General features: G+C 35.8%; 1 protein-coding gene across 4 annotated transcripts; it reads right to left on the bottom strand.

The window, feature by feature from the left end:
- Positions 1–206: 206 nt before the first annotated feature.
- Positions 207–21,206, bottom strand: LOC112575126 (syntaxin-binding protein 1-like). Of its 4 annotated transcripts, none has more exons than XM_025256724.1 (18): positions 21,088–21,206; positions 19,735–19,866; positions 19,322–19,398; positions 18,482–18,560; positions 18,255–18,358; positions 17,734–17,882; positions 17,266–17,350; positions 16,269–16,399; positions 15,975–16,082; positions 15,502–15,709; positions 14,642–14,780; positions 13,687–13,796; positions 8,701–8,775; positions 7,374–7,412; positions 4,413–4,526; positions 3,837–3,925; positions 3,362–3,516; positions 207–2,978 (listed from the first exon to the last, which is right to left on the bottom strand). In XM_025256724.1, the coding sequence occupies exons 1-18, from the start codon at positions 21,113–21,115 to the stop codon at positions 2,911–2,913; spliced, it is 1,890 nt and encodes a 629-aa protein (XP_025112509.1). In that variant the 5' UTR covers positions 21,116–21,206; the 3' UTR covers positions 207–2,910. The 4 variants fall into 4 exon arrangements, with proteins under 4 accessions (XP_025112509.1, XP_025112510.1, XP_025112511.1 ...); XM_025256725.1 differs by having other exon boundaries at positions 16,269–16,390; XM_025256726.1 differs by lacking the exon at positions 7,374–7,412.
- Between the last annotated feature and the right edge of the window lie 410 nt (positions 21,207–21,616).

The raw sequence follows: 21,616 nt of genomic DNA, 5'->3' as shown, positions 1-21,616 counted from the left end.
TGGTACTGAAACTAAAATTATAAAGGACTGCTGTCTATCCCTTTGATAAGAGCACAAACATCTCCACATTAAGAATAGGTACATGCATCATTGCAGTGGCCTCGGTGCTTCTACTTACAGTCTACATGTTGGCTTTCTTTGCAACACACCATACAATAACAAAGATTTTATTAATCAGCCACAAAGAATACACAGTAATACACTCCTGTAGTGTGGGTCTGGGATTTCCAGCTTTATTTAATGGTGTTAAATCGGCTGCATAGGTTCAGAGATATTGTTACTTCTGAATGGGTGAACCGAGATTATAACTCCGCTATCCAAAACATTTGAGGGGAATGTCAATACAATGTGCTTGGAAGAGATACATCAAAAGTTATTACAAACAAGCAGATGTGTGCTAGGGAGAATAATGATTATTAGCAAATGAAGGCATGCATTGACCTTCACTGGCAAGGGGTTCTCAACCTTTGTCATGAAGTGGTGGCACATCATAGGGACCTGACATTGTGACTATACGATGCTCAGCAAACAGGACTAGGTTAATAAACTGGACCATTTATTACAATTGATAAAACATGGAATAGTTTAACAGAAGTAAACTTAATTTCTTCAACCCTGAAATTAAGTCATGTGCTTTTGATTGGTTTAAAAGATGCGACCTTGCTGGAAACCTAGCTGGTGTAGTAACTAGCCTGACAAGGTGATGGAATGGCCACGAACGTTTATTACTGGACTGCCAGCAGATAATTTTGTTCCAGTTAACTAAAACGAGGCAGGCTTCACATTTCAGATTAACTACTAGAAGAGGCAGGTGTGTACAAAGCTTATGGTTTAGTCACATTGTTTAGGCTCGCTGAGACTAACAGTGGAGAACTTCACAAGAGGCTAAGCGTTGGCCTCGGCAGACAGCAGTCCACCTTTCCACGTCCGTGGTCTGACAACACCACCTTGATAAGCAGTCACCATAAGGGGCATTCATCACATTCTATACATCACCCACCACAGCAAACAAATAATTTTCTTATTTACATTTAAAAAAATACAGCTCCTTCACTAGGTACACTACGGCATTCTTTAAAATGGAAAAAAAACCCTTTGCTTTTTTTGTACTTTTGTTTTGCCTAATAACCTTGAAAAGTGAATAAGACACTATGCACAAGGACTTGCAACACCTAAAAATTCTAAAAAGTGTTCTGTGCACATATACAAATATTGCTGAAGCACCATGCTTAACAGTGGACTCTATGTTTCGAATTTTGGTCGAGTGGTTTTTCATTTTATCAAGTCTTCTGCTTGTACAACACCTGAAATGCAAAACTGCTTAAGTGTTTCAAACGATCTGCTTTCAGCTGAATACTTTTTAAGACTGATGAGCTTCCACATTCCTTTCAAGCAGAAAGTTGTTTGTTGATCGGGTGAACAATGACCATCTTAACACATTTATCACCAGTTTGATCTGCTGAGAGCGATGTTGGGGGTAAGCTAATGAAAGGTTTTTTCCCCTCTCAATACAAAAAAGAAGGTTAAAAAAAAAAGCAATCTTTAACAGAGGAAAGCTTACAAACTTAACTCTAAACTGATCTGCATAATTTGGAACAATTTCCATAATACAAAACAACAGCATGAGAAAAACGTCATGTCATCACAATATATGCCTCCATCATAAGAATTAAAAATATCTTGTATCAAACTTTGCATAAAGAAAAAAACTCGCTATTTGACATGAACACAGATTAGCTTTTAATCTTTCTGAATGAAGGGAGCCATGATATATTTACAAAGATTTTACCATTGCTGTGCTGAACAGCAGCTTTAAGAGATCCACTTCAGTGCATCAGATATATCCTGCTTTAGCAATATGTGCTCCAAAAGTGTAAATTACTAAACTGCTCAACGGTAGCAAAAGAATCACAGTTGTAAACATACAGCACTTGTGTCTGACATCTGGGAAATTTCTCAACCTATCTTAAAATGTGCATACATTAGCGGCATTCAGTCTGTTGTTAAGAGACAAGCCTCAAAACAAGCTGGAAAAAATATCCAGCACAATTACCCACAGAAAAATACTGTCAAACCTGGGTATCAGAATCCTTTGTATCTATTTTTTGTTTTTTTGTTTCACACATTGGTTTTTAATACCACTTGAACCAGTAGGTTCAACTTTATGAAAAAGGGGTCTAAAAATCTATAAAAATTCACTATTCTGTTATGTAATTGAGGTTGTGTGTTCATCTGTGCAATGGATATGTATAGTGTATATGAAGTTTTGAATGACATCATTACCATCTTATTTACTTATTTAGTCAGTGGTTATTTATAAATAAACTACCATTTATTTCCTATATATATTATGCTGACAATTCTGATTGAAAGGTGTTATTCAGGGGGAGTGAACAATCTGAACAGGCCTCATGTTAACCGAATGTAATTGTAACTATTTTCTGAATGAGAGGGGCTCAGATACCATGTTTTGACAGTATTATAAGTGGTATGTACTTTTACATAGTCAAAACCAAATCATTATCAATTAAAATCTTCTATAAATATTTACACTAATGAAACTGTATTTCCACTCATAAAAACATTGACAAAACATAATATCTTTATCAAAGCTAAATACAGCAGTAAACAGCATATAGAAATGACAGTCTACACATTTTTTTTTTACAGTAACACATTGGCCTTGCCATATTGCACATACCGATTAGGAACATAGCTGTATGCTTTGCGGCTTTGATCACAAACAATAAAAGTAAAAATTGTTCGAACTCAAGTGAACTAGGTGCACATAGATGTGAATAGCAAAAGATGTTTACAGACAATCATCCCGGCACAGAAGGGGTAGATGTTGGTCCCAATTGATGTGATGATTAGTTTGTCAGCATTAAATCAAATAATTAGTCATGAAGTCTAGCTGCTAGAGCTAAGACTGCGAAGATCACCAAGAAAACCTTCTGGTGTCAAAATATGAGTGGCACCTGCAAAAGAAAAGCTTGGATTATGACCACAAACTTTGTACTTTGAAACACAACATGTTGTAGTCTTCAACAAGTAAACTGCATCTGATAAGCTTAAGACAACTGGACTAGTGACAGCTAAAGAATTGTTAAGTTTCTTATATTTTCTATGATCAGGTTTTTTTCTGGAGGAAGATGTGAAAAAAGGATGATGCTTAAAGTGAGCTGTACATATTTCCCAACATACAATGGTGACACAACAGTTAACTCAGTTGCTTGTATCCATTAGACTTTTCATAATGTCCATGTCAAAGATGATGTGCTTGAAGATAAACATAAGATAGGTGTTGGTGGAGCAGGATTGGGATGAAGAAGCAAAACGGATGGAAAATTAAAAAGCTTACCTATCAGAACTTCCCAGTTTTTCACTGCCTGTGTGACTGTGTATGCACATCTCATTTCACTGTAGGTGAGGCCTCCGATGATAAAAATGATGAGGCGAGGGCAGCTTTTGTAGCTAGCTTTACCCTTCTCTTGGTGCCACTGACCATAGCGAGCACTGTTTGCAGATCATCCAAGTCTTCATGAGCAAGTTCTCAATATGTTCTTATTGATTTCAGCAACATTTCAGAAAGTACAAACACCACAAGGCACTTGTTTACTCAAAGAGGTGACACTATCAGCAGAATGAAGTTTGTCTTCATATCAACTTGCCTAGTAAGGAAGTGATTTTCATTCCATTTAAATTTTTCTCCTCAAAAATTAGAGATGAAAACAAATTGGGATTGGACAATTGGGATGCAATGCCCAGCGAAAGTCACTCCTAGAAATGTGTCAAATTGGAAAACTACAAGGAAGGTGCGCTACTGAAGGGTTTACCTGCGTGGTCCTGGCATGAAAGGCCGAGCTGAGGCACCTCCAGACAAGTACGGGAAGTGTTTGACATCCAGACGATCTTCAATAGCATCCTGAAAAAAGGCTCACCCATGACACAAGTGTGATAAAATTTATATGCTTGTAAAGTTACTGACTTTCTTTAAGCACCATTTTCATATCCAAGACACAAGTTAAATTTTGTGAAAAGGTTTGCTAAATATTGTCAAAATTACAAATATTCATTTCCATTTCTTTGTGAAAAACTCTGGTACCACACCCCCCAAAATGCCTTCCATACTTTTTCTGTAAGCTTACAGCAGACAATCATATCCATACATTCAACATTAGTGTATGATGCAAATGAGCTATAGAATATTTCATTCAACATGGGTGTATTGAGCTCTAAATGGTCTAAAAACAACATCTAAAAATAGATAATAAATCTAAAATGTGACCATGTCATGACAAAAGGTACCTACAATGTCCAATAATAAACAAAAACAAAAGCTACTGTGGTCTGGTAATGATAATGATCACTCTTACTACATAATGAAATTCATCTCAAACACCACCACTCACCTCCATGATGTCCTTAATGTATGGTGTCCATCGTGACATCTGGTAGGTGTGCTCTGAAGATCGTTCCCGCCGGTTGAATGTCTGGTATGGCTGGTGGTACTTTCTTCGACTTCCCTGTAAATATAATATTATCACCATTCTGAAAATAAGGAAACTGAAAACCAAGTTAAGTGCTTCTGTAAGCAAAGAACAACAAGAACCATTACCAGGAATCTTTCAATGCCTAAACTGTTAAATATAGCCATCATTTTGTTTACTTAAAGTATTACACGAGTACAGAAATAGTTTCAATCATTCCATGCACACTCTTCTGCAGATTATTTTGTTTCCCCATCTCTCAAACCTTTTCTGCAAATCCAAAACCTTAACAGCCTTCTCCTTGAGTGTTTAAGTCTTTTATAAAAACATAGCTGCTAATGATTATGTAAGAAATCAGGGTAACATATAAATGTATGAAAGTTTAAAATTCACTTTCAATATTTTAACTAGATACAAATCAAAATTGTTCTGATAAAATACATCACCACCAATTCAAATTTATAATATATATATTATATAAAAAAGCATGCACTTATCTAAAACTGCAAACAAGCTGCATGCAAGCTAATCGACATGAAGTCTGAGTAAAAGCATGCACCACAACACTGAAGAGCTTTTTAAGAGACAAGAAAAAATGTAATGTGTCGCTCCCCAAGAATTTAAATGAGATGATGTCAGACATGACACACTGACTGCAATGGTGCCACATGTCAAAAGTGGTGCTGATGATGTTAACATGAGGAACATGCTGTCAGAAATATGCCAGCTTTTCAACCCATCGGAAAAGCAAGAAAAAAGCAAATTATACCAAGAAAACGTAGAGCACAAATGTGTGTTACATTTAAAGTGCATGAAATAGTTCTGGGAAAGTCTGAAATAAATGACTTCCCTGGGAAAATGTCAGATCTTCAGGGGAAGTGTATTTTTCTAACTTGCATAGCTGTTAAAACATTACCCCGGTATTTTCTGACTTCATGTTTGGCTGAAAAATCTGAACATTCCTGCACCCATGCACATTTAAATTTTACTTTTTATACAGTTACGTACTTTTGAAAGGTAACTAAGTGCTATGTTTTTACTAGGCTGTCAATGCTTCATACTCACACAATGCTTATTTTCTATGAACTGTAGTTGAAAAAAAGTTTTATCAAGGCTGCATAATAATTTAATCAAAGGAACCAAAAAGGAACTTACAAGTGCTGAATTCTAACACAAAAGGATAACAATTCAAAACGGGATATTCATCTAAACAATAAAACATGAAAACATACATATACATATATACATTTGCAGATGGCAGAATAAACAATTTTTTAAAGTCTTATGGTCTATACAGCTGAGAATATGATCATCAATCCCAATCTTAGATCAACTCCTCCATAATTTCTATTAATATTGGTGTTTTTGATATTGTTGTACATCTTGTATAACACTAATGATGTACATGTAATCAGAAGCAAGTCTTTAAAAGCACAAATGCCACAACATGTTGTCTTTATGTGACTTGTACTAGAAACACAAGTTCTGACTATTTGCTGATTAGTAACTGAGCCTCTCATCACTGACAAGCACAAGTCTTATCCTTTTCTCCCTTTAGTCTCACATACTTCTACAGATTGATGCCCTCTAAATCACAGCCAATTACAATTCTCAACCGGTACTGCTTTAATGTATAATGATGATGACGTTGTGGTATATTTTACAGAATTGTATTAACATTTTAGTTTACAGTCAGGATCCTTGCTGTTGTTGCTCACTTTCCACCCTTGAAATGGGTCTAGCCCTAAACAATAAAAAGTTAGAGTTCCAGATATTTCCTCCAAAAGCAACTGGGAGTTGGGAGGATGGGAAGAACAATAGTTTCATGTGGACTATGATGAATATTTCCAATTAATCTACAAATCAATCAAATGAACCAACTAACCAATTAAGGAACTTTAGCCTAAATGTTCTTAATCTCATTTTGTAACACTGGTATTTCCAGAAAACTGATCAAATGTTCATGATTATTTTTGTTTTGAGGATATAAAATATGAAGGGGAAGTACAATGCATGCTTTAGTGACCAAAGTAAACAACAGTATGCAAGCTTGTGATTCAGAATCTCCAATGCATGCCTTAATGAAGAGACACTCGCAGCCTCGAAATACTATGTGACCAAAACTACACTGTACTGCTCTATAAGAATAAGTATGTGTCTATGAAATTAGGAGAAAGACAAAAAACAGGAAGCACAAGGCCCCCTCTTTTTCAATCTAGAGTCATTTTCAAAGTCCCCCATTCCCCGTCATAATACAAAAATGTCCTATGAGCTCTGTTGCAGTAAATGTGATGCAATGTTCAATGTTAATCCAGTTTCTGCCATGATTTTGGAACACTACTACATCAGTCTTGTATTTAAGTTATGGTCTTCCAGCAGCAGGAGCTACAAAGGTGCTGTACTAATAACATCAAAATCAAACTGGTCGTGGAATGTCTGCTGATGCTCTTAATAAGGGTAACTTAACCTGGAAAGATCTAGATGAGTGGAGAGATACTGTACCACACAGAAAGAAATTTGTGTTATAGTTTGAATTATTGATATTTAGCAACCCCTTTATTACTCAGAACTCTAGAAAGTTGCTTCCCTTATCCAGAATGCTAGCATTGTAATCATAAAAGCTATTTTTTTTGGGGGACAGAGATCAGAAACAGGCTTAATCTCAGAAGGTTCACTTTACTATTTAACACAGTGCTCTCTGGGATGCTAAACAAGCAGCAGTGCTCAAAGCAAATATATTATAAATTGAAATCCATCATTCTCATACGTCCCACAGTTCAAGGTGTAAAGAACCTTCTGTTGTAGGCATGTTTTATCCTGACAGATTTATGTGCAACACTATGTGCTAATACAAGATAAGTTCAGTCTTTGCAAAACTCGTACCAACTCAAATGAAGCAGGTGTTGCAAGGCTTTTACTTTGCTGTGCAGAAAAAAAAGTTAAGACAATTAAATAAAGCAAAAAAGAAAATCTCTAAGCAACCAAAGAATGCAGGTGTTAAAAAAATCCCAGCAGACTAAACTATGACCTCTTCACTGATAATTATAAAAAGGAAGAAAATTACACAACTACAAGCCACAATGAGCAATGAGAACAGTTCAACTTTAGACAGAACAATCCTTTTGTGTCAAGAAGTGTTTGTCTACCTTCTAAGTGAGATCTGAGTGATCTGATGCACGGCTAACTTTCAACTTACAAAGAAAATTTATTGAACTCTTAATATGGAGCCCCTTGGCCTTGAAGCACCATGTACTGTAAGGCGGGGGCTGTTTTTATCTCTGGGCTCTCGTGAAGGTGGTACTGAATTTAATGCTCCAATGTCATCCTCACCCCAAAAGCAGGGGGGAACCAAAAAACCAACAACAACAACTAAAAAAATCCAATCGCAACTGCTTGGCCAAAATAGCACTTGGCATTGATTTACATGCACTCTTCAGAGGGATTTGAGAGGCAGGTATCACAACTGAATTACATGTCTACACTGCTCCCAAGGGTCTAGGCACCTGCTGGCAAGTTTGTATAATACTGAATGATTTTTTAAAGAAGAGGAGGGAGGTTAGAGAGTGGAGGTAGTGCCATCTCCTGAGAGAATCAGGTCTGCTAGTAGCCAATAATTACCAACTGGTTCTCTTCTATGTATGCAAAATAATACAACATGAACACACTCTATTATTTTTATATTTATCCCCTTTTATCACTAGAAACAGCAGCAGGTTCTTAACCCCGATGAATTGCACAATTGTTGCTTAGATCAAGGGACAATTTATTCGGTTTCTGTTGTTTAGACCAAAGGACAATCTGTCCAGTTTCTGACAGTGAGGGAGATCAGAGACCTTGCATCTCATACAGATTTGATGGCATCAAGACTAGGGCGATACATATGCGAGGAAAGTCCTAAGATCATGTAATTAAAATATACTTTATTTATGTACTATTTAAGTCCTACATGCTCACATAGTGGCCTCTAGTCATGAGTTCAGCCATGGAGGTGCATTCTCTCAAAGCAATTGTGAAAACACAAGACAAACTTAAAACATTTTTTTTCAGAAGGGCACCATAGCAGTGAAAACTTTAACAAAATAATAATATTTTTCATTCGTTTAACCAATAAAATGTCTAAATAAAGGGAAAATCTTAAAACACTAAACTAGTACTGATGACAGCAAAGGGATGACCTACTGTGGAGACAGACGGAGCTGAAAACTCTCACCTGAATAAAATTCGATTGAAAGGTGCCGTAACTAGATGCATCTTGAAGAAGATCCTTAACATTTTTACCCTGTGCCTATACACACGCACGTAAAAGGATGTATGGATGCACACACGACGTACGTACGTATGCAGGAAGCATAGAGGGGAAGAAAAGGAACCATATCATGTTGTTAGTGTCAGGCAGTATGCACAAGCACAATAATAACAAAATTATCACAAGCTTTCTCTTACTTTTCTCCCCAGTTGATTGGAAGGGACTAAAACCTATTTTATACATCTGTCATTTATTCTACCTGATGTGAAAAATTGTTTTTTATAATGACGATGATAATATGAAATCCTTCTGAAACGCTACAATAGTTGCCCATTTATTATTGGATAACTCAGTAATATTTTACTCTCCAGTGAGATAGCATGAGGTCAGAATATGACACAAGACAAAAGAGGTCAAGGCACAAGGAACATGTGGGCATATAAAATGTCAGGGACTATGACTCAACATCATGCATTCCACACCCATTGAATACAGCTGAGGAAATAATCCCCTGAGAACATCGTAATGGTTGGCTTATAGTCAGGCTCAGCAGGACAACCAAAGCCACCCAGAATGCCTACTGATGCAGAGAGACAACAGGTGCAGGGAAGCACATACCCTCTCCAGAGGTAACTAAGAACAAAAGAGAAGTGTATGACAACATTGTATCAGAAGAGAAATGAATCATGACATTGTATCAGAACAGAAATGGATCAATGCAAGACTTTCTTCACAACATTAGTCCAGGAATGACTCCTTGCCAGCAGCAGCTTCACACGGAAGACCATAGAAGTGCTGCTAGCTGTAGAGAAAGGGTCTTTCACGAAGACTGCCATGTTTCGTCAGCATTTATGGCACCTCAATGTCCTCAATACAAATGTATTTCGTTACCAGAGCAGCACTTCCTATTGATTCCTACAAGCATTTTATGCATTTTTTTTTGTTTCTTTGTTTGGCATGTAAATGTTAGAGTGGTGCACCTTCATTAACAACATTTGAAGAGTTTGGAATGACAAAGTTTGTCAGACCACAAAAATTCAAGACAGGAAAGATCCACAAAAGAACCAACTCTAGCAGCAGCATGTACTTCACCAAGTAAGTGACAAGCTTTGACTGTTGTACGTAGTCTTATACAGCTTTCTGCAACCCCTCACCCCACCCAAAACCACTCTTCCCCAAATCATTTTTTTCTCTCTTCTGGTGGTTGACTATGTTATGTGGCCAGTTTCAAAGAAGGATCAAGCATTCTACATTCTGGTCTCTGGGGCCTGTGCAAGACAATTTTTGCATGACACTAAGAAACTTGAATATCAATGTAATAATGCAATCTGAGATTCTGATGATAAGTGTACACCATCTACCGAAGTAATTCTGAATGTTAAGCACATGAATCGTGCATGATGAATCGCTTGATCATGAACTCCTGACACCTGGAGTTGAGTGATTTCACCTAATGCAACCCATCTAAACACATTTTTCCTAGTACCTTGACAGATGGAAAGAAACACCAGAACAAACAAATGGTATATGGGCAGAAGCAGACAATGTTGCCATGCTAACAGAACTAAGAGAAGACAGCAAACACACAAAATTCAATAAACACTCAAACTATACAACTTCTCTGATATACATCCTTAGGAGAAAAAAATTATTTTTACAGTGAAATACCTTTTTTCCTTATAATTAGCTAATACTTTAAGTTAAACTCACCAGATGCAATGATTAGTATTTTTAAAACTGGTTATCACATCCTAATTTTCTCCCTTCCAATACAACTGTGAGATGTTTTAAATATACCAAAATCAAATATTCATGCACTGAAATACTTTTCTAAAACAAGATTATTTTAAATGGTAGCAAAAGTTTTAGGGGTGAAATAATTCTTTCAGAATACTCTATCAACCTTTATAAAGGGGAACAGCAAGATAAATCAAAAGAAATAAAAAGCAAATCTACACTCACAATAACTGTAATATATTAAAAATGACAGATGTATACATATTACAAACGGCAGACGACAACTCTTAAACTAGTAGAAGGAGAAACAGCTGCCTATTTAGTGTCTTGATTTTATGTTTAATGAATTCAGAAATGCTTGCAAGACATTTAACATTTCCCTTCCCATTCCAGCCATCCCATCACTGAATGCTGTTAATTTTTTTTCTTGCCTTCCTCACTGTGATGTAAGATGCACACTAATTCCCACACCAACTTCTCTACGATTTGGCCTTCATGAATACAGCTATTACCACAGCCAGGGTTAATATTCTGTCAAGATTATAGCCTTTGACATACACTCTCAAGATGTGGGTTGATATAACAAACAGTATATAGGTGTGTTATTATGCGCATGGAAAAAAAAAATCCCATACAATAGTCCTTCAAGCCAAACTTTGCAAAGCAGTTTTCTACTGAGAGCAACAGCCACTGTGATCTGCAGCCATTAGATGAAGATTGCCATAATAATGCAAATGAAACAGATAAACAAGGAGAACAGCTTTAGCAATGAAAAAACTGAAAAGCAAGCAAATTAAACAATGATATGAAGAACAAGCAAGATGAAGTGGCAAGGAAGCATGAGGAAAGAACTGACACAGCTGTCATAGCCAAACTACATGCTTAGCCTTGCAAAGTATTAAGAAAATATTATGATAATCTTTTATATTAAGCTCACAACTGAAATAATGCTTAAGAAACCTTGAAATAATAACTGCAGACAGTACTTGGATTTTAAAATGTAGGCAGATATAAAAGACACCTCTTCTTCACTATTTATGGCAGATCCAAAGATTAAGATCAAGATGATCAATGCAAATCAATAAAATGCCATATCTAACAGAAATAATACAAATAATAACAGTACCAGCATTTGGTACACACTTTATTCTGAATTTTTTTTTTTATATTATAGAAAAGCCAATATCAATCTATCCAAGGAGGGGAAGGAATCATAATTACTGAATATCTCTCCCAAAAGTATCTTTACACTGAACTTTAAGTCAAACACAATGATTAAAAAGAAAAAAAGAAAGAAAAATGAATAAGTACATGCACAGAAATACCCACAAGTATACACATATACACACACTCAAGCAAACTTAAACAGCCAGTGTTCTGGTCACGTAGTTTGAATGCTGTTGAACTTCACTTGATATCATAACAGACTTCTGTATTTCATGTCATCCAATAAAAAAAAATGCCTTCTACCAACCATTTAATAAAGCAAGACACTAAATCAGAAATGTTGACATCTTTTTAAACAGTGACTGGCATTCTTTCTCATCCCTTCACCACTTTCTGACCATACTAAATCCTCATTCTGATTCTGTCTTAGCAAAGCAGCTCTCAAAACATAACAAAAGGATGCTAAAAGTGGAGCCCCAGTTCTGCTATAGACAGGCAAATCTATCTGAGTAGTGTCATAGAATGCTGGTTTGGTCTTTGTTAACAAGTTACTTTCAACTTGATGTTCCTGTTACTTTAGTGTTATCTTGTGTTATCCTTTAGTGTTATCCTTCACAACAGAATCAATTATAATTTGCACCTATTAACTTCTTGAGAGCAGAGCTGAGACATCTGGATTTCTAGACTTAGGACATTAAAAAGAAATATTGTAAAATAGATTTTGGCAGGTCCTGATCTGCCAGGTGCATGTAAAATATCTGCTAGGAGGAGAGAAACCTACGCCATATCAGATATCTTCATTTAATCCCAACTTTACAATAAACAAGCAATATTAAAAAAAATGACAATGGAAAATAAAACATAAGCATAATGGCAGCTCTGTTTCCCAATGCAAATGATATTTTTAGTGGCATGCTGACAAGATTATCCATGCCTTGCAGGTGAGAAATCCATGCAGCCTTGATTTTAAAAGAAACATCTACTGATAAAATTTTATATTAAAAAAAGCCTGTCAATTAATATATCCTAGGTTAAACTAACAGCTTCATGGTTAATTCTCCCCTGTCAGCCCCTCTGACCCCTGTTTAAAAAAAAAACCCACCAAAGTAAATCCCTTTACTGTTCAACATGATAACAAAAACTATTTCATTATGAGAGAAAACTAAAGTTTACTTTGAATCTTCTCTTGAGATTACAGTGCAGAGGACTATTTCAGCAATACAATTAAACAGGTATTAACTGTAAATCCTTCAGTTATTCATGCATGTTACCAAAAATACAGCATTCAGCTTGTAAAACCATCTAAATACTTGCACTGTGAGACTTAATATTATTAAATATTTGCTCAACAGAAATTTCGTGTCAAACTTATATATCCAAACCCCAATTAAGGATAGTGACAGCTTAAAAACAATGGCCTATCTAGTGAATCATAAATAACTCTACAGGTGGGAACAACAGCTTGTACTATCCCTATTGCTGGTTGTTAAAGAAAACAAAAAATACTTATGTTTAAATATATGAGAAGCACGTGAAAAATTATGCTGTTAGAAATGCAGGTGTTTAAAGATGTATTTCAAATACGTGTACTAGTGGACTGCATGACTCATGTTATCCTCTCCATTACTCAGAGAGGCTTCATGTTGCTCATGCATTTCACATCTACTCTAAACTGTGCTTTTATTTTCAAGAACACGTGGCAGAGATGCCAAGAAAACACAACATATATGTCCATGTGGCAGTGTACCAGTCTGTGATGATCACATTAAACATGATACAAAGTAATTATTGACATAAAAATGAAACACAAGTCTTAATACTGCTGACACCAAACAAAACACAGATGTAATAATGTACCTCTAAAGGTACCCACATCTTAGACGCCTATGTGAAACAACATGTGGATGTAACAACAACACATCCAACAGTACACATGTCGGCTTTAGCGTACACCAGTGCCCACAAGGATATGACAGTATACAACAAATAGTCAGACAGTAACAGTACATACATTACATGTGTGAATGTGTGGCCACATATACATACATCTTGAATAATAGGAACTTCCAGGTTCTGCGTATTGGTGATGATGCACTTCTCCTCTGGTGGTATCTGAGCATGCTGCACTAGCTTTGTCATGTTCTCCTCAGAAATGCCTGCACATGATGCAGACCATGCACAGGACTAAATCATTGCTGCATAAACTTCCTCTACTTGGTCTCAGGACATGCCATTAACTATCAAGATCATGTTTTTACAATCATTTATCTTAACCATTTATTGCTGTGTGATTTGGCACATTGACAAGCCAATGTCCATCCACCTGTATCTTTTATAAGTTGACAAAAGTTATTCTTTTAGGTTTTTAGGTTTATTCTTTTCATAAAGACTACAGCATGGCATGCAAGATGTTAAAAAGAAAGCAACTCTTCTGAGTTAATTTAGGAATGGTATTACTGAACTTTCTCTCAGGTAAAATTATTGCTTGCATTTAGATTTGTAAAGAGGAGTACAAAGTCTTATAAGTCCTACTTTCATCCAGACACTTCTCACAATTTTACTGGTCTAATTTAGGAGGTGTTTTATGTAGGCTCTTTTTAAAAATAACAAAACAGGAGAAACACCTTATATTCACCCAATTACTGTATATTTAAGATATCCTCTTTCTAAATTAGCATATCATTTTTTGTGTCAATGAAGTAATATATACAGGTTTTTGAAACTTATCAAATTGCATATCCCAAAAAACTGTTATGTCATGCATGAGATCAATAAGAAAAAAGATCTACTACAATAAACGTACTGATGGTCAATAGCAAGGCTACTAACCATACATGTGTTATGTGAACAGCATTGTTAATAGATTTTGACACTGTATATTCTTGTCACTGAGAAAACCAAGTGTTGTGTATGGGTTAATGAGCAAGTTAACTAGTAAAAGCCATTAATTTCTTATGCTCTATTACATAAATATCATTTGAAGCTTCACAATCATGCTTACCTCCCTTGTGAATTATGTACAAGAGAATGATCCGAATCTTATCATATGCAGTGATGTTCTGATCCAGCAAAATAGGTACGATGTTGCGCATATGGTCCTTGATTTTCTCCCCATCTGCATCAGTTCCCATGGCCAGGTCCTAGTGAAGAAACATGCTGTTATGACTACAACCTTGTTAAAGTTGAAGTTAGCATTCGCTGTGAGAAGGAATATCCATTGGCTACAATGCCAACCCTTCATTAACAGAAGAAGACGGAGTTTCTTTGATGTGGATTGTGCTTTCAGGAGGACACTAATATTTCTTTTTCTTGATGGAATGTGCATTTCAGAATGTTGAAAGATGTGGCACCTCGTCTGTATAGAAAGGATTTCTGATCGCCCACAGGAGAACTTGCAAATGGTACCAGGCACATGAGTACCTGGGTATACCTATCTCTGGAATAAAGTGGATGTCTATGGGAAGACCTTTTCAAGAACAAGTCGACATAATAATTTTTGTTTTGGTGAGCTAGTGAGGAAGAGAGAGCTTGCTACATGCTATTAAATATTGACAGGGCCCATAGAGGCAGAGCTGTCTTGTGTTGCATTGTGTGAAAGAGCACTCTGACGTCACATTAGAGTGGGGTACGCCTGCAAGTGACACGGCACATGCTCAAGATCGGTATCAGTTCTCATGGCCACATCTGACAAACATGCTATATTTACATCAGTTCACATGGTCATGTTCTTATAAACTTGCTACATCTGAATTTTAGCAGCTTGCTTTAGTCCTCTGGCCTCCGTTGTATTTGCTACAAAAAGGGACAGATATTGACAACTGCACTTTCCATAACATTAAAATCCAAAGATATGCTTCTCACCTGCTCTACTTTGCACAGTTTGTCAACATGCTTCTGATACTGTCGCATGCAGTCTTCTGCCAGATGCAGATGAGCAGAATATTTGCTGAGCTCTTTCTGGTACTGGGGTGCCTTCTTCAGCATCTGAGACAAGTCACGGATGTTGGCCTTCTCTGCAGAACCCATCCGCTTGGCCTCAGCAAACTGTTTTAGCTTGCGTGTCACTTGTCTAAAATGGTGAAAGACGTGCAATGTAGTTATCATTTACTTAATAACAAGTTATGTGAAAAGAATGTTTCACCATACCTACAAACCGAAGGTCTTCTTTTCGATCTTCATGACCAAAACCATGTCAATCTTGAAAATGAGTGTGTCTTGAATGAATGTACTTTAGTCAGAGACTTTATTCTTCTTATCATGAGCTTTACAGGTTAGACGTTTGTAAGAAATAAACCTGACCACAATGGAGAAAAGTAGAAAGAAAAATTACTCACTGTGATACTATCGCCATGTGCTGATGACGAAGCTCCACCCACAGCTCATCATTCTCATCCAGGAGAGCTTCTTTCTCCTGAACCTCATTGCCATTGGTGTTCTCATACCTGCAACATGCACAGCCTACAGAATGTCTCTCTGTACCATGACTGTATCAATGCAGCTTCCTTGATCAACCAGATCCATGAATATTGTATTGCATTTATTTCTACAGCAAACCTCAAATTTTGTTTATGATATAAATGCTCAAAACTGGATGAAACAAGAAAAGGAACAAAATGTAGACTCCTAACCTGTAAACATCATTCTCTATGGGTAGCAGATCATACGCCATGGCCTGGAAATAAAGTTCATGGAGCAGTGGGGAGATGGGGTCAAACCCACGATCCAAAATTAGCAGCATGGAGCGGTCTTTCTGCACACCCTAACAAAGATTGCCATTACAGTGTGTAATTTATACAAACAGGTTCGAGTACACCCTGACAAACATTGCCACTACAGTGTGTAGTAATAATAAGTGAGAATTTATATCGCGCAATATCTCAGCCGAAGACTCATTGCACCGAACAAGATCATGAAATAGTCACAAAGAATAATGTGAAGACTCGGTGTTGCGGCAGTAAAGGGCAATCACTGTAGATTTAATGGTAGAAATTCCAGAGAATAAGGGTTAGTGACATCAGGAGAATACTGAGAACATATTAAAAAAATCTTGAGAATATTAAGAAATGTTATCATATAAAACTGCAAAAAAAAGGAGATATTTAGGTTCAGCTGACAAACATTGGCACTACAATGTGTAATCTATATAAACAGGTTTAGCTCACAAACACTGGCACTACAGTAAGTAATCTATAAAAACTGGTTTGAGCACACCCTGACAAATATTGCCACTATAACCTGTATTTTATACAAACAGGTTTGGGCGCACACACACATATATTTATGCATACCCACCCACAAAGAGAATTTTTACACATCCTATTCTGATAAGTAAAAAATTAAACTGATCTTACACTGATACTGAGGCAGAAAAAAATTTGCCCTATAATTCATATTGTTCAGTGCTCAGATAATGAAAATGATTATTAGTATGAACACTGACACCTGGTGAAAAATGACCACTACATATTTATATGTGAAACAGGCTTATGGTATTATTCCTAAATAATATATAATAAAATTTAAATAAATAGTAACAAAAAACCATGTGTGGCATATACTCTAAAATATGACATGTTACAATAAGAGAGATACCCAAGGCAATTCCAGGAAGACCAGCAACCCTACCTCTCCCATGGTATGGTCGTCAGCCCGATAGGCATCCAGTTTCTGCTGTACCAGCTGAGCAAATTCAGCGTTACGAGCAAAGTCACTGAAACAAAAACAACAATTATCAGGTTAATGAACAAATTCAGTATAACAAGCAAAGTCACTAAACCTGTAACAACGTTTATAATTGCCCCCCCTCCCGAGGAAGACAGGTTCCCCTTAGGTGAATCTTGAATCTCCTGTGTAGTCTCCCCTTATCCTGATTACATTGGATATGCTATGATAATAACAAAGACATGAAACATCTTAAAACATATATAAAATTTTTTATATCCAGTAAGGATGTGTTGAGACCTACATAAAAATCCCTGTAGTACACATACACAATGCTAAAGGATTTCATACCAATTTTATTCTTCATGGTCTCACATGCTTTCTGAATGAACAATAAGTGTTATGCATTCATATTCATTCCAATTTTCTTACCTACGATATCTCACAGCAGGGTACTCCCCTAAAGTTGCACACAGTGTTGCAATCTGCTCAGCGCACCTCTCCAAATTCAACATCCGACCTGTTGACTTCTGGGGGTTGTAATAAAACTGGAATGTTTCTGATGAATCCAGAGAGTATACCTGCAAACCCCAACATCCCATGATGTGTGATCAATTTTAAAGCAGCATGAATATCTTTGACATTCCAACCTTTAATAACTTTAAGGAGGGTTTAAGCATGATAAATTATAGTTAACAACAAATAATGTAGATCATTATAGTGTATACTAGATTATGGCCTGTACATAAATATCATCCTATTGTTCCAAAGTTAACCAAAATACTTCTGCAGTGTAAGACATCACAAATGACTAGTTGCTGACCATTAAATGTTATTTAAATTTTGAAAACTCTTTAAAGTGCTTAAACTGCAGTAAGGCATTTTAAATAAATAACTTTATAGGAAATCTTAAAACTCTGTTAATAAAAATTATAAGGTTTAAACACACTGACCTGCGATTCATAAGGAAGAAATGCAATATTGATCTCTTTTAGTGTTTTGATGAATTTAGCACACGGAGATTTGCACAGCTCATTGAACAGCTCATCAGGACAGGCTACACAGAAGGCATTGACAATTCATGCTGACCAAAGTATGTCTAATATTAATCACAAAAGAATAATCATTCTTGCAAACTGAATCAACAAAAGCAAAGTAGAATATTTAATAGAATAGTTACCTTCTGTGAAGTAAACATGAGCTGCACGATACATAGTATTGTTCGGATTCTGGAAATCTACCATCATGGCTTTCATGGACTGGGGACAAAGTGCAGTGCACAATATCAATGTCTACCTTAACCATGTCCATAAAACTACAGTTGGTATACCAGCATTAAGATCTATGTCTTATAAGACAATATAAATGAATTGAAGGCTGAGTGAGTAAGCACACGTTTGGCTCGGTATGTCAGAATGCATGTATCCATGTCTGGAGAAAAAGTCAAAAACAAAAGTGAAGACAGCCACAGCAATAAACAAAAAAGAGTAAATGTGCATATGTGTCCATGTGACAATACAGGCTGTCTTCTATTACAACAATGCTAAGTATTTGGATGTATTCTCGTAACAATGTCAGCTGTTTTTTATTATAATGATATGAAATGTGTGCATGTACCTGTATAACAAAATAAGCTGTTTTCTACATTGATATTCAATGCAAGCTACTCTGTAGATGCCTTCCAAATAAGACCAGTTTATGCAAACACTATTTCACTGGTAATGCTAGTTAACTAGTGAAAGTGTAAGACAAATAGATTACTCTTTAAAATTAGTGAGTATATATATATATAGAGTATGTGTGTGTGTGTATATGTGAGAGCAAGAGAGCGAGCAATAATTTTAACATATATATATGTTTATTTCTGTACATTGCTAGTATGAGCACTATCTGAAATATCTCTTGTGGATTAATAAAGTTGTATTTTATAGATATAGAAAAATTAAATATAAAGAATGGTTATAGAAGAAGTGGTATACCATTTTATCAATAGCCTGCACACAAAAAAAAGTTACCATACCTTTTCCGTAGGCGTGATTAAATATATCGCCTCCAGTAATGGTAGCGGTTCTCGCCTCTTGGCAATGTCCTCCACCACTGTGAAAAAAAAACCCTGATAAATTAATTAGGTATTTCTTGGTCATATACAATAGTTTAATAACTAGTGAAATGTAAATACTTGTAATTCAAAGCTTTCCTTTGTTTTAGACAAATGAAATAACTATCTGGAAAAATCAACCAATAGATGTGACCAGAGAATAAAACTGGTTCTCAGCTTTTAGGCAAAGTCACAGTAGATTTAATAAATATGTGAGAAAATGTGACACGATAAAACCCCTCATAAAATGTATTTTAAAAGCTTGAATAGCTAACAAATTTTTATCACACATGAACTTATTATGCAAGCGATTTAGTAATTTAAGCATCACTCACAAGTGATTCCTTCTGAAGTGATCTCACACATTTTGCAGCAAGCAGACACCATACGCATGCTCAGCTGGTCAACAATGAGCACTTTCCACTCCCCAGCTTTCTTCATTGGTCGGATGACATCATTAATGATCTCTTCAAAAACACATCAAACACAGGATAAACATGATAACAGCATGAAGATGAATCTTAAAAATGATCTGATCCCACAACAAAATTTATTGCCCATTCAACTCCCCCAAACTCCTGCCAAAAAAAAAAAAAAGTTTAAAAAGCCGGAACAAAATAATTATAATCAAATTAAAAAAGAAAACTGATGCAGTTTTTCTCACTTCAAGCTCAGCCATCAAACCTCAGAAGTGAAATGCTGCGAAGCCAGAACAGTGAAAGAAACGATTGCATTTTAAAATGTGACGCACTCAACCACCACTTATAAACTAACATAAGCAAAATCAAAGAAATACAGGTAATCTACTGCACAAAGAGTAGAACTAGATATTATCCAATGATTGATTTTCAAGGCATTTCCCATTGTATGCTTTATCTGTGAAACACTGTCACCTTTTCCATCTGAACCAATAGTATTGCAATCCACCTATGCTTTCATCAGCTAGAAATTGTCTCCCTTTCCCTCCATAAGAGGTGATCATTACCATATTTAAGACCCATTTGAAAGTGAGAAAATGTACCATATTAAACAAATTAAAATGGGGTGTGCATCAATAAGCACTAACAAACGAAGATGTGGGATATGTATGTTTTTCGCAAGCAAAAGTTTAACCTGTGTGCTAATGATGATGATCAGTTTTAGCACCAATCTCTCAATACTACTGAACGTGAACACGAAGGACGTGTCACAGAAACTACTGTTGATATAACTACATTGATTTATGGTCTACGTGGTATTGAATCTCTAAATGCTTTTACTCTTAAATTGTGCGGATAAGGCCCATCAGGAAATGGCTGATGACACAAGCCACACCCCCGGATTAATTTGTTTACATCTCAATTACGCATGCACAGAGGAAGTAGAAATGTAAAAATAAAGATATCAAGCATCAAGGAATAATTCGCTAATATTATAAAACTATAAATGCTACAGCATAATCTCTATCTCTCTCCGCTTAACCTTAGCGCAGAGATCATAACAAACTAATCGAAGATCATTATGTTAGTAAACGTCTGACCATCTGATATTTTTGCGTAGATACACCAGCGGTTATCTTATAAGTACATTTACTACTAAAAATTAGCATAGTCAAACGGTTAAAATTGATAAGTTTGCTGTTAATGGATAACCAAATACAGCACTTGTCCTACAAAACGTGCAAAATAAATAAAATTTATCGGACTTACTTTCATGCACTGCCTCTTTTAACGCCATCTTGAATGTTTAGCAACAAAATGCACGACGGGAAATCATGAAAATCGATACCTAATCTTTATTATTCCTGTCTTTACAGTTGGTTTATCGCATTGTCATAGTGAGCGATAAACTTAAAAATTTGATTACATAATCACCTGTAAGACAACTAACATTGATAAAAACTATATGTTTAATTGGAAACGAAACGCACACTTTTTGTATTAATGTTTTTCATAACCATATGAAAGTTTCTATTTTTATAAAACAAAAATTTCTTTTCAATTTTATCATTTATATAAGTGATTATTAAGTATTCTTGCTCTAGTGTTTGCTATATCTTGAAGGATGGAACGAAAATTAAATAATAAAAAAAAACAAAAATAAAAAATAAAATATCGTCTGCTAGTAGCGGCGCCTTAAAATCTGTCACAAAATAGATTAATGCTTGTCTCCAAAATCTTTAAACTGCTGAAAAACTTATCCTGATATTGTCATAAAAAGAAAATGGACAAAACTCTA

Source organism: Pomacea canaliculata, linkage group LG11, assembly GCF_003073045.1.
Source record: "Pomacea canaliculata isolate SZHN2017 linkage group LG11, ASM307304v1, whole genome shotgun sequence".
Classification (NCBI taxonomy): domain Eukaryota; kingdom Metazoa; phylum Mollusca; class Gastropoda; order Architaenioglossa; family Ampullariidae; genus Pomacea; species Pomacea canaliculata.
The sequence above is the reverse complement of the archived record's forward strand: the minus strand, read 5'-3'. Positions and strand labels throughout refer to the sequence as shown.